Below are 14,686 nucleotides of genomic sequence, written 5' to 3'. Positions count from 1 at the left end.
CATTTTTTTGAGTTTTTACAACATTGGTCTCATATAATATTTTTCCTTTTGTGATTGACTAATTTCACTCAGCATGATGTCCTTCAGGTCCATCTCTGCTTATTCATTGCTTTTAGTCTGTTTCTTCTTCAGTGTTCTGTCTAGTTTGTTATGCTTTCATGTGATGCTCAGAATCCCAGGGTTGTCTTCTGTGTCTGGTTTACTTAGTTTCTTGGGTCTGTGCTCTAGAGGGCAGCATGTCATATCTGACCCAACACCACTTTGGCTTGAAGTCATTATTTATTTATTGAATGTTGATGCTTAACTAACCTACCAAAATGAAATTTGGGATGTTTAAATGTATTATAATGTTAGATGTTCCTAGGAATGGAAATGCAGTCTAAATGCCTAAAGAAGAGAATTATATTGGAATGTGATTGAGAAATTGGAATCCCTTTGTTGAGAGCAGAGTCCCTTTTCCTAGGACTAGAGCAAATTAAGGAAGTGCTTATAATAGTCCCATTAGTATTTTGGGAATTACATCAGCAAGTCATTCTTGAAGAGAAATTTTTAATTTTTTATAGCTTCAAAGATCAGATTTAAGGCAGAGGAGAACTGGTGTGGTGCTATAGGATCAGCACTGAACTGTGAGCCACAAGGTCAGCAATTCAAACCCACCACCTGCTTCTGAGAAACCCTATATACAAGGTTGTTGTAAGTCTGAACCAACTCTATGACACTTATCAACAACAACAATACATAAGAATGAAGAAATTAAAATGCTCTTATGAAATGCATTGTGATTGTGGAAGATACATAGTGAGGAATGCTAAAAATTTTTCTAAAGAAAGTGGAAAGTATACTATTTTAGGTAAGAGGACTGGAAAAATCAAAGACGCAGCAGTTGACTGTCCATTTAAATTGCAGCTTTTATTTTTATACTTGTAGATTTTTCTTACATTGTGGTAAATAAAAGTAATATTTCCAAAGTAAGAATTCATCACAATATGGAACTTTAGTATTTACCCTTCCATATGATTCTCTACATCTGATAAGTTTTTACCCGTGTAAAATGGTGAGTAATTTATAATGCCCGCGGGAGAAAGATGAGGCTTTCTGCTCCCATAAAGATTTACAGTCTCAGAAACCTGTGCAGGGTCACTATGAGTCAGATTCGACTCCGGTACTTAAACAACAACAAATTCTTCTGATTGTTATTTTGATCCATTCTTTTTTAATAGCCTCCATAAAGCTTTTTTTTTTTTTTACAAGCTCTTATTATAAATTGAGTGATAGTCTACATTGTAGAACATCAGTTTTGCATTCAACCAGTCACATCTTGTTTCATTGTAGTGATTACAATCCCCCTTTTTGATGTACATAAAAACACGCAGGAATATATAACAAAGGGCATATTTTGCAAACCAGCCCCCTGCCTACCAGCACACAGCCTGTTTCATGCCATGAATCTAGAGTCCTCAGATGCTCTATCTCTCTATGCCATCATCTCTGGTATGGCTGCCTCTTTGGTTCGGGTCCCATGCTCCACCCATGCTCTTCTCTCTTGCTGGTCCCAGAGTCCTCTGTTCCTGGAATGCAAGTTGATCAATTTTAATGATTCTTTGAAAAAAAGGTGTAAATCACATTTGGATGTTTATGAAAAGAATATTATATAATAATATAAAATATTTTCTTATCAGGTATTTCTCAAAGGGACTACACACAATACTATGACCATATTTCTAAACAAAAGGATGAAATTTACAGATGCATACAAGACTTTTTCAAGAAACACATACAGTATAAATTCTTAGATGAAGACTGTGAGTATTTTTTATTTCAGAGACATTGAATTAAACAATGTGACATACATAATGTTATTGAACCTTACATAACTCTGTCTAAACACTGAATTTCATGTACTTTGTTATTAGTTGCAGATGGTTTATATGCTAATTTTATCTTATTTTATTAGAGACTATTTTTAATACTGAAACAGTTTTCTCTCCCGTCATTTCAGATGTTCTATTATAAATGTAACGTGTCGGAATCAATTCAATGGCACTAAATAACAACAACATTATAAATGTAAAGTGTGTCTGTATAGAGAGCACTATGCTTCTGTTATGATTAAATTAGCTGTCCAACTAGTCTACCTTTCTAGCTTCTTTATTTGAATGATCAGACAGGACAAAGTACAGGGTAAACATTTGTGATTTGTTGCTAAGAATTGAAAATTTATTGTTACATATAGGCTTCAAAAAGTTTATGGAAAACTTTCATCTATCTTTCAAATCCATTTTTCCACAAACCTTGTGCTTTGTTTTATACATATAAAGCCCTCTCATATGTGTCAAGAGTTTTCATGTGTCTTAAAATTATATCTGTTATGATGTCTTTCTCTACTAGCCAAGCCTGGTTTCTAGAGCAAATTAGATTTAAGAAGTTTAATTATTCCAAAAGCATAACTAGATTTTATAGTTTTCTACTACACATTTTGTTCATTTCATTCAAGTAAGTGATTGATGCTCTTTCTTTCCCTTCGTTACATCTGCCTTTGTTCCCATATAGCCAAGAATTGGTTGGGATGATGTTAGTGTTTAGCTTGACTTTTTTTTAATTTGAGGAATTTTGATAGGTGGGTAGACAAAAGGAAAAGTAAGATCATACAAATGAAACATGGCAGGGTGACTTTTGTATTTGAAGTTTTGAGACTTAGAATCCTCAAGGTCAGTTTTTTTCTGCAGTGTTTGATAAACTAATAGTAGAATGCATTTTAATTTTTAAAAGAGACTTTAGATCTTAGAAATATTAGTTTTTCTGTTTAAATTGTATTCATTTATTATTAACTTGAAATTTTTTCTTTCTTCACAGTTGTATTTGATATCTATCGAGACAGTAGGGTAAGTAGAATCCATAGTTGCATGTTTTAAAACCAGGGCTTGTAAGTAAACAGAGTACTATTATGTATTTAAATATCTCACTGCTCAAAAACATTGTTTCAGACCAAGCAGATGCTTGAAATCAATACGTAAATGTTTTACAGTAGTCTGGAATCTCCCCTTCAGCTATATTTAAGGAAGTCTACACGCCCCTGTCATAAATGGCTTGTACCCCATTAGTGTGGCACTGTAGGACCAGCATTGGACTGCAAACCACACGGTCAGCAGTTCAAACTCACCAACCACTCCTTGGAAACCCTATAACAAGGTTGCTCTGGGTCGGAACCCACTCGACGACACTTAACAACAGCAACAATAATAACTTAAAGGTTGGCGATTTAAATCCACCCAGAAGTGTTGTAGAAGAAAGATTTCAGCCCAGAAAACCATGTGAGCAGATCTACTCTCTAACACATGAGGTCACTATGAGTTGGAGTCGGCTAGTTGGCATTGTTTTGTTTTGTTTTAAGGATACCTAGTATCTTGGAGTCCTGGTGTGGCGCTACAGGATTATGAACTGGACTGCAAGGTTATTGGTTCAAACCCACCAGATGCTCCTCGGAGACCCTATACAGGGTTGCTATGGGTTGAAACTGACTTGACAGCCCTTAACAAGATCTTACCTAATTATGTGTCACAAGTTAAGAAATTATTAATTTTACAGACGGCTAAATGGTCACCCTGTATTTTCTATTTTTATCTGACGTTAAAATAACATAATTTACACACTTAAATGTAGCCAGGAATTTGTCGTTTGATATTTGTTATTTATTAGATAACCGTTTTTAGTCAACGAAAAGAACGTTTGCATGATTTGAATCCGTTTTATGTATAGACTAAAAATGAGGATTCGAATAATTTAGATTTAGTTTTTAAACCTTAAAAGTAATTAGAACTTCTGTAATGAAAAAGAAAATGAAAACTATTTAATAAAGAAATCCTATAATGAAAATTGTATTTAATAAAGAAATCCTACAGAGATTTCACTATTAATATAATTTTTGAGAGACATTCAGTTTATTAAATGTTGCTCTGAGATTAGCACTCATTGACTTAGCTGTTAGAAGATGGCAGATGTGTTTTCCAAATACATTACCTATACACCTACAGGATTTTTTCCCCCCTGTGCTTATATACATTTCCAGGGAGCCTTGGTAGCATAGTGGGGTAGAGTCGGGCTGGTAACTGCAAGGTCAGCAGTTCAAATCTACTAGCTTCTCCATAAGAGAAAGATGAAATTTTCTGCTCCTATAAAGATTTACAGTCTCTAAGGCCCTATACAGTGTTACTATTAGTTGGAACTGATTCTACTACACATAATCAACACCATCACTATACCTTTATTCCCTTATTGAGGAGGGAGTAAACCTACTGAGGTTTACTTCTTAAGTCTAATTCCCTTTCTCCAGGGCTGTTGCTCCTAGTCCTGTGTATATTTAAAAACCCAGGCCCTTAGGTTCCTGAGAAAAAAGCCATCCTAAGTTTTCCCACAGCTTCCTTAAGGAGCCCTCGTGGCACAGTGGGGTAATCATCATTGGACTGTTAACTGAAAGGTTAGTGCTTCACACTCTCCAGCCACTCCATGGGAGAAAGATGAAGCTGTGTGCTCTCCTAAATTCTGCTGTCTCGGAAACCTATGGAGCAGTTCTACTCTGTCCTTACAGGGTTGCTATAAGTCAGAATTGACTTAGTGGCTGTGTTTATTTCTGGCTGCTGGGGACTCTACTTTTTAATTTTTCATCTCATATATGCATCTAAGGAGATTCTTTTAACCTGAATTTTTTTCCTGTTCAGAACCAAAAGAAAAATCAAACCTGTTGATTCTGACTCATGGCAACCCCATGTGTTAGGAAACAGAACAGCTCTTCCGTAGGGTCTGCATGATGGTCATCTCTGGGTAGCGCATCGTCAGTCAGGCTCCTCTTCTGAGGTGTCACTTGTGAAAGATTCAGACTGCCAGCTCTTGGGTTAGTTAGCCCAGCACCTGACCGTTTGCAGTTGGCTTTAAGGTTATGGTGAAAACCCATTGCCGGCAAGGTGAATTCTAACTCATAGGGATCCTGTATACAGCTTCCCCGTAGGATTTCTAAGGCTTTAAATCTTTACATAAGTAGGTGGCCGCAGCAGACTGCCACATCTTTCTACCCCAGTGTGGCTGGTGAGTTCAAACTTTCAACTTTTGGTTAGCAGCTGAGCACTTCACCACTGCTCCTTCATCACCATAATTCTGGTATTATATTTTACATGTACTTTATATTCTAGTGAAAATAACTTTCTAAATGGGCTGGAAAACACAAATCCTCACTACTGGGCCAGTAAATAACATCATGATAAATGGAGAAAAGATTGCCGTCAAAGACTTCATTTTGCTTGGATCTGTTATCAGCACTCATGGCAGCAGCAGTCAAGAAATCAAACAACATATTGTATTAGGCAAATCTGACCTCTTTAAAGTGTTCAAAAGCAGAGATGTCAGTTGGACAGTGACTAAAGAAGATTGTAGATGAATTTATGCATTTGATGATGGAGAAGAATATTAAAAATACCATGGGCTGCCAAAAGAACAAACTAATCTGTGTTGGCAGAAGTATAGCCAAAATCCTCCTAAGAAATCAAAATGGCCAGATATCATCTCTCATACTATGGTCATATCAGGCGGGACCAGTCCCCAGAGAAGAATATCATGCTTGCTAAAGTGGAGGGTCAGCAAAAAAAAGAGGAAGACCCTCCACAAGGTGGATTGGCACAGCACAGCAGCAGTGTGCTCAAGCGTAACAACGAATGTGAGATTGGTGTAGGGCCGGGCCAGTGTTTTATTCCCTTGTGCATAATAAGGTCCCTGTGAGTTGGAACACACTCAGTGGCACTTAACAACAACAGGATGGGCTGTCGTTTCAGGTCCTTTGTACCTTCTAGTTTTTATTGCTGCTGTTTTCCCCTATAATGGTCTGCTCTGTCTTTTAGTGTCCACTCTTCAGAAACCCTATACAGAGGCACTGTGGGTCGGAACTGCCTCCATGCTACCTAGCCACCAGCCACCACCACCTTCCTAACCAGCCCGGCTATTGTCTTTTAAAAAATGCGTGCAGATTTAATTAGGGTTTTTTCATCTGTTAAGTGCTCTGTAGTGGGTTCTGACTCATGCTGTTGTTGTGTGCCATCCAGTCAGTTCTGATTCCTAGTGACCCTATAGGAGCCACTGGTGTGTTTGAACCACTGACCTTGCAGTTCAAACTGACCTTGAGGTCCAGTGCTTATTCTATAGCACCACACCAGGACTCTCTGTCTAGGGTTTCTGAGGAGCAGATGGTGGTTTGAACTGCTGACCTTGTGTGTCGAAGTCCAGTCCTGATCCTACAGTGAGTGCTACACCAGGAGTATGTTGTTGTTAAGTGTCATTGAGTTGGTTCCAGCCCATAGTGACCCTGCATAGGGTTTCCAAGGAGTGGCTAATGAGTTTGAACTGCCAACTTTGCAGTTCAAACCAACTTTGCAGTCCAGCGCCTTAGCCCACAGTGCCACATATACTCCACTGTAATTTCTAAATTCCCTGTTAATACCTTTATTGAAGCACTGATTAACTGTCTTGTAATAGATGGATGGTTTTCCTTTCCTGTGTCCTGGTCTAGATTGAACTCTTTGAAGGACTAGATACTGTCTGTATTCCTTACTGATCTTTATACTCCAGTGCCTAGCACAGTGTCTGGTACATAGAGACTTATATGGATAGATGGACAGATGGCCATTGGTAGGTATAAGGAAGGTTAGTCTGGCTGTTCTTAACCAACAGATTATCTAAAAACAGAGTTTCCTGGGAAGTCTTGTGTCTGATATGTCACATGAAAAAAATGTTATAAATGCCTGATCTGTACAGTTTTATCCCTGATTACAGCTAGATTTTGTTTGTGTGGCATTTTTAACTAGAGAATAATTTCAAGGTGACAGAGAAAACTGTCACCTATTAGTCTTCACAATGATTTGTCTCCATTTTTATTTTTTCATTTGTTTTCTATAATGTGGCATGTTTTTATTTTATTGAGCTCAATAATCCTTTAATAATAGGTGGTATATTTCTTTCTCCATTTCATATTTATTTTTTTCCTTTTAGCTGTATAATGGTTTTACTGGTTATAGAAAATCAAAGAGGAAGAGTTTGATGGTTAGAATAGATCCTTTTTGTTAAATAGCACACAGTACAGCAAAGATATCTTCATAATAGCTCAGAAAACAAAGTTGACGTCTTACCAAGAAATTGATTGATGGCTGATACCATTTCCTATAGACAGAAAATGTAGACATGGCTGTTAAATTGGTATGAGGAAACAACTCTAGTAACAAGAGATATGTGCAGCATGTCTCCTGGGCATGGTATAGAACAAGAACCTTACCCAAACGCTGTGTGGCTGAAAATTTCCTCTAATGGTTCTTTACCACTTATTTGAGGTTTCTAATTTGAAGCAAGTCCTAATAAAGGGTTTTTTCATCTTAAAATTTTACTCAGATGAGAAACAGTAATATTAGTAATGCTGCCTAGTTCCTTAGACACATGTCATTTTATACCTACATCCTGTCAGGACCTGACTGGTATATATTTCTAGAAAAAATGAATTAATTATAAACAAAAGTATTGCAATTGAATGAATAGTTCCATGGGAAAAATCAGTGGAGTAAAGGTAAAAATGCCAAAGAAATGGTAAACCACTAGATGTGACAATGACATACCTCTGTGACCAAATGTGCTGGGTTAAATTTCTTGACAGGATTTAGCAGAACACCCCTGCTCCATTCTGTTGTGTTATGTCGACTCATACACCTGATTCTGTGACTCATCTGACCTGGCAGATTGCCCCCCACTGCTCTCAGGATGGACTCCTGGGGTGGTGCTGTGGGAGGCACTGGACCACAAGATTGATTTGAACTGCAGGGTGGTGGTTTAAATCCACCAGCCACTCCTCAGAAATCCTATACAGGGTTGCTATGAGTTGGAACCGACTCAATGGCACTTAACTACAACAACTCTCAGAATAGGAGAAGATTGAAATTTCTTTCATAGGCTTATATATATATTTAAATCTTTGCTTCATATGCTATCAAGCTTTACCATACAAGCGAAACAAATGTTAAGTGAAAATTCAAAAGAAAACTAAGCATTTCCATACTTTGTTTTAAAAATTTATTTGAAAAAGAGAGATGCACTCTGGAGAGCAGGCCTTGAAGAGTAGGCAGTGCTGCCGTCTGACAACTGCTGCCCATCTTCCCCCTCTGCCTGCTCCGTTGGGAGGAACGTGTACTGAAGGCGCTCTTGAAAGCAGTTCAGCCACACTGCGTTTGTTGTTGTTGCTAATGCCCATTGCCATCAAGGCAGGTCAGACTCAGCAACCACCTAGGACAGAGTAGAACTTCCCTGAAGAGTTTGTGAGACTGTAACCTAGAGGGAAGCAGACTGCCACATCGCTCTCACACAGAGTGGCTGGTGGGTTCCAACTGCTAATGTTTATTTAGGTTTGCAGGCAAGTACTTTTACCACTGCGTCACCAGGGCTCCTTTCAGTCGTTACTGCTTTGGGTGAAGTTTTCTGAAAGTTCTTCCTCTTTCTCATTTGAGTTCTAGACATTTTAGTGGGGATAGAAGAAAGAATTAGAATCCAACTCTTCCTCAGGGACCCCGTTTTTCTGTATTCACAGGTGACTATCACTTTTGATTTGTGGCTACTTTATCGAGACCGGTAGATGTTTCCTAAACAGAACCAAGAGAAAACATATGAAATATAATAAGATTTTTGAGATTCTCTTTTGGGGCAAACAATTTATAGGCTACTTTTCTGATAAGAATGACTATAGTATAGACTTTAAGCATTTTAAATTTATACTTAATAATTTTATTTTCTCTATAATACAGGGAAAGGTGTGGTTAATTGATTTTAATCCATTTGGTGAGGTCACAGATCCACTGCTATTTACTTGGGAAGAATTGATATCTGGAACAAACTTGAAGGCTGAACTTAGTGAAGGAGATGCCCTAGAGCAGGTAAGACATTTAAAAAAAAAAAATTATATATATAAAAAGGAAATACATTAAAGTCATTAAACAATTCCTTGCTTATTTGTTCAGTACTTGGATAGGCAGTGACCTGTATGCTTGGGAAGTGTGTAGTATAACAGAGTCACTGCCTGGAGAGGTGATTAAAAGGAATGTACATTTTGTGATTCATTCAGCTAGCCATTTATTTTTAAATATTATGATTATCTGATGAAGTTTTTCTAATTATTTTTTGTGTGTCTTCTTCTGTCATGCCCACCTGTAGGAATCTCAACCCTGTATCAAGCCTGTTTATTATGATCCCAGCCCCAGCCTACGTAACACTGAACACTGCCTCTCTTTTTCAAGTGGTCTCAAATACAGTGTTTTGTTTCCCTAGTCCACTCTCACTCTCATGACCCACAGTGTATTCCACTCTTTCTCTACCTCCTCAAATCTTCTATCCCATCATTCTTTTCCTTATTCTCAGGGGGTGATTTCTCTTCTTTCTTCATAAGGAAAAGAATCTATCTATGAGAATTAATTCAGTTTAATTGTCATCAAACCTACAAATGTTATCTGCATCCTTTTTCCTAGATCTAACCTCTTCACCTATTCAGCATACCATTTTCTTCCATCTTTCCAGGTACATTGTGCTATTTTTTTTTCTTTTTATCCTCTTTTCTATTTTATCGAGTTTTTTCCTTTCTGCCAGCACCTATACATCAGAATTCAACCATGTTAATAATATCCAAAAAGCTCCAATCTTTAAAACAAAATAAATGCTTTAACCCCATATTTTCACCCAGCTCTGCTCTCCTTTCTGTGTCGTCTCAGTTCTGTTAGACAACAACTGTGTATTGCTTTCTTTCTGACTATAAAAGTCTTTACACTCTCATTTGAAGAGAAATTTTTAAGATTACTCACAATCCCACCACTTTTGAGAACCACTGGTTATATTTTGGTATCTAGTCTACATACAAAGATTCCTAGTGTGGCACTATAGGATCAGCACTAGACTGTGAACCATAAGATCAGCTGTTCAAACCTACCAGCTGTTCTTCGGAATCCCTGTACAAGGTTGCTATGAGTCAAAACTGACTTGATGACACTTAACAATAACAGCAGTCTTCATGCGCCAGAGTGTTTCTACTGCAAGGTCGGCAGTTCAGGCTCACCACCTGCTCCTCGGAAACCCTATACAGGATCGCTGTGGGTCGGAATCAACTCCATGACACTTAACAACAGCAACCCATATACACATGCTTCTTCTTTTTAGGTGCTATTGAGTCGGTACCGACTCATAGCGACCCTTTGCACAACAGAACAAAACACTGCCTGGTCCCGGGCCAGCCTCACATTGTTGAGTTTGTTGAGCCCATTGATGCTGCCACTTTGCCAATCCATCTCATTGGGGGTCTTCCTCTTTTTCTCTGACCCTCCACCTTAACAAACATGATATCCTTCTCCAAGGACTGGTCCCTCCTGACAATATGTCTGAAGTATGAGAGATGAAGTTTGGTCATCCTGGCCTCCAAGGATGCGTCCTGGCTGCACTAATTCCAACACATACCTGTTTGTTCTTATGGCAGCCCCATGGTACTTTCAATATTCTCTTCCAACACCATAACTAAAAAACATCAATTCTTCTATGGTCTTCCTTATTCACGGTCCAGCTTTCACATGCATATAAGGTTATTGAAAATACCATGGCTTGGGTCAGGCACAACTTAGTCCTCAAACTGACATCTTTGCTCTTCAAACACTTGAAAAAGGTCTTGTGCAGCAGATTTACCTAATGTAATACGTCGTTTGATTTCTTGACTGCTGCTTCCATGAGTGTTCATCGTTGATCCGAGGCGAATGAAGTCCTTGACAACTTCAATCTTTTCTCCATTGTTAAGAATGTTGTTTATTGGTCCAGTGGTGAGGATTTGTGTTTTCTTTACATTGAGATGCAATCCATACCAAAGGCTGTGCTCTTTATCTTCATCAGTAAATATTTTAAGTCCTCTTCACTTTCAGAAAGCAAGGTTGTATCATATTGCAGGTTGTTAATGAGTCTTCCTCCAATCCTGATGCCATGTTTTTCTTCATTATAATCCAGCTTCTTGGATTATTTGCTCCGCATACACATGCTAGGCACCTTTACAAATAAATGAGCGTATATTACGTATGCAATGTATCCTGAGTTTTTCACTTAGTGTGGCCGTGTAAGCATTTTATATTTTACGGAATTAGTTTGATTCTTACACGGTCATTTTTAAAATGTAGGAAATTATAAAGAGGCAGAACATGGAATGTACCATCTAGAAATAGCCGCTCTTAACATTTCATTTAATATTTTTCTTGGCATTTCATGTACTTTTACTTAAGTGGAATCATGCTAGTTTTAGTCATTGCTTTTTCCTTAACCCCTGAATAGTTTATGTCATCACAGACAAGCTCCTTAGATGGTCACCTGTTCTTGTGGCCTATTGGTTCTCACCCTTCTCACATATGCTGCCTTCATCCCACTGCCAGGGAGCTTCTGCCTCTACCACTCAGTAGAAGCAGCTGTTTGCAGGGTCACCAAGGACCTGTCAGAGATTTAAGTCCTTCTCTCACAAGCAACCAGACAGTATGTGAAAATGTTACCCTCCTCTTTATTCTTGTCACAGCCTGCTGTCTGTGATACATGTTCTTCTCCTAGAGGTCTTCCTGCCTTTGTTGAGAGCAACTTTTCTCTTGCCCATGTGTGAAATGCCTCTTCTTGTCATGACTCTTTCCTGGACATTCTTTTTTCCTGTTTTTCTAGATTTGAATCTGATCTCTGTTTATCCCTAAATGATACTTAGCACACTGTATTCAACTGGTCTGTTGACTGATTTATGTCCTGCATGAGATTAAAGTTTGTAAGAATGCAGATAGTGTGTCTCTTGTTCTCTGTGTATCACCAGAGTTTAGCACAGTGCCAGACACAGTTAATGTTTGTTGGATTAGTGAATGAAGGGATTTTATCCTTGCTGGCATCTTACAGTTGTGGGCCATTAAAATTGAGTAACCAAGAAGGGGAGTGTAAATTACTTCTACACTGATCTTATTTTTAGAGGTTGAGGAACATATTTACTGGAGAGAAACAGTTAATATGTGATTACCTTATGATACACATTTTTATTTTATTTTCTTCATTTAAACAAAATTGTCTTGGAGATTGAGAAGTGACAAAAGAAATAAGAAATGGCTCCTGCCACCTTTTCACCAGGCTTCTTCCACTCCACAGAAAACTGGCTGCCTTTCTGCTCCTTGAAGCTGCAAAGCCCTACCTTTCTTAAGACCTTTGCGCTAGTTTTGTCCACTCCTTTCAAAGCTGTGTCCTACTCCCAGACTCTTGTAAGACTGATTTTTTTTTATACCATTCAGTTCTCAGTCTAGATGTCATCTGCTTATTGTAGTCATACTGATCCCTCAGATAGTCTGCATGCTTATTCTTTTATTAATCTATTTGGTTTTGCCTGTCCACCAGTGTTGTTTACCAATGTATATCCTGTACCTGGAACAAGATCCAGCACAAAGTAGATGTTTACTAAATCTTTGTCAGATGCTTAGCCATGTGTTGTAAGATGTGGCCTGCTCTCTAGGGTCCTCAGATTTTAGCCTGCCTCCATTTGCTGGACACCATCCCTCACCTAAATACCTGCCATCCATGAAGTCCAAACTCAAGCAGGATCTTCTGTCTCCGCTTGTGAATTATCTTTAACTGCTTCTCAACTATATGAAATATATTTGGTCCTGAATCAACATATAAATATTATATACAAGACTGTGTAATGCATTAAAGAATGTGAAAATTCTCTAGATAAAATACTTGCACTTTGCAAAAGTGTTGAGACATATATGCAAATAAAGAGAAGTAAATGACCACCGAAAAGTACAAAAGTGTTAAGGAATTCAAAGCACTCATTTGCCCTCACTAGTAGCTTTGTTCTCTAAGACATTACTTCCCAACCAGGTACCCAACTGATAATATTTACAAAGCATTCTGGTGTATGTGAGATTACTTGAGGCCAAGATGAGTGACCCAAGAAAGCCTTTGACCTTCTGAGGGCCAAAATTACACAGAGTCCATTTGTGGCTGTCTACTGAGAGAATTTCGGGATTGGAAATTTCTGCTCTTGACCTAATAAGGTCCTATTAGGATGCTGTTTTCAGATTCCTTCTGTTTATTTCCTAGTGAATATGTAGAATTGCATTAAAATACTGAAATTGTTTTGGTAGAATCTTCTTTAGTTTGGAGGTTAGACAAAAGAAAAAGATTTTTCACTCACAGTAATTACTTCTCTTTTGTTCTTTTTAAAGGATTCTCCAGCTTTTCGCTGCACAAACAGTGAAGTTACAGTCCAACCCAGTCCCTACCTGAGTTATCGACTGCCCAAGGATTTTGTAGATCTCTCTACTGGTGAAGATGCTCACAAACTAATAGATTTTCTTAAACTGGTAAGAGGGTGTGTGTGTGTGTGTGTGTGCATTCTTTTAGTATGCTGTCCATATTTATCTTCAGATTGTCTTTTTAATATTTTGTTTTAATCCTATACTACGTAGTGGTTACGAATCGGGCTGCGAACTTCAGGGTCAGCAGTTCGAAACTACCAGCTGTTCTGTGGGAGAAAGATGAGGCTTTCTGCTCCCGTAAAGATTTATTTTCCCGTAAAGTATGGTGCCTCGGAAAACCTGTGTAGGGTCACTATGAGTCGGAACCGACTCCATGGCACATTACAACAACAACCTTTTATTAGACTTCTATTTGCCACCCATATTAGACTTTTATATTTATGAATTAAAGAAACAATTACTGAGTTAACAGTTTTTTATTAGAAATTTTTTTATGATACCCATATTTTAAAATAATTCTCATACTCATTCTAATTTTGAAGTTAGTATGTATACTCTTTCAGGGCTGATAAAAGATCAGATCTTTTTGTTGTTTCTCAAGAGGGAGTGTGAACATGTACCTTTGTATGTGTCCCTGTTTGTGGAAATGTATATAAGGAAGATAGGGGAGAAAATATTCAAATACCTGAGGAACCAGGAACTAAAATCATAAACTAGTGAGTTAAGGCATGTGTTTCCACAGTCACTTTCAACCATAGCATTTGCCAAGACTTCTAGATACTTACCCTTACTGGCAGAGAAAAGTGATCTTGGCTGAACAAATAGCCCAGTTTTAAAGTTCTATTTTATGTACTCTTGCTTTCCTCTCACAGAAAAGAAATCAGCAAGAGGATGACTAATTCAAGTTCAAGACTAAGTTGAGGAGGAAACCATCTCTACTTCGGGAGGCTGTTCATAAGCCACAATTTCCTTACTAGCTCTAACCTGATGGGAGTGGGGGTACAATACGGAAGTCAATAGGTTTTTATATTCATGTATATTCTGCTGGGGAAAAATGATTGGACTTTGCTACTTGTAAAAATAACATAATAAATACATCATAAACATAGGAAAGCAGACTGTTCTGATGATAAAATTTTCCTTTTTATAAAACACTAGTTCTTTGGTTCAAACAATTGGAGTCCTAGATTCCTAGTATGGTGCTATAGGATAAGCACTCGACCTCAAGGTCAGTTTGAACCCCAAGATCGGTGATTCAAACTCACCAGCAGCTCCTATACAGGGTCACTATGAGTTGGAACCAACTTGGCGGAAATTACCAACAACAGCAGTTTGGAGACCTGATGTAATGCTGTAGGATAAGGACTGGGCTGCTA

The 14,686-nt window shown here is 38.0% G+C and overlaps 1 protein-coding gene across 1 annotated transcript in view; it reads left to right on the top strand.

Moving 5' to 3' along the window:
- Positions 1–14,209, top strand: part of CDC123 (cell division cycle 123) — a 65,125-nt gene extending 50,916 nt beyond the window's left edge. Inside the window, exons 9-13 of the mRNA XM_006873162.1 lie at positions 1,680–1,802; positions 2,854–2,882; positions 8,820–8,948; positions 13,278–13,415; positions 14,183–14,209. Coding sequence (XP_006873224.1) covers positions 1,680–1,802; positions 2,854–2,882; positions 8,820–8,948; positions 13,278–13,415; positions 14,183–14,209 — 446 coding nt within the window. The remainder of the gene's footprint in view (positions 1–1,679; positions 1,803–2,853; positions 2,883–8,819; positions 8,949–13,277; positions 13,416–14,182) is intronic.
- The last annotated feature ends 477 nt before the right edge of the window (positions 14,210–14,686 follow it).

This window comes from Chrysochloris asiatica, unplaced genomic scaffold (assembly GCF_000296735.1).
Source record: "Chrysochloris asiatica unplaced genomic scaffold, ChrAsi1.0 scaffold00226, whole genome shotgun sequence".
Classification (NCBI taxonomy): domain Eukaryota; kingdom Metazoa; phylum Chordata; class Mammalia; order Afrosoricida; family Chrysochloridae; genus Chrysochloris; species Chrysochloris asiatica.
This window is presented reverse-complemented; position numbering and strand designations above follow the sequence as displayed.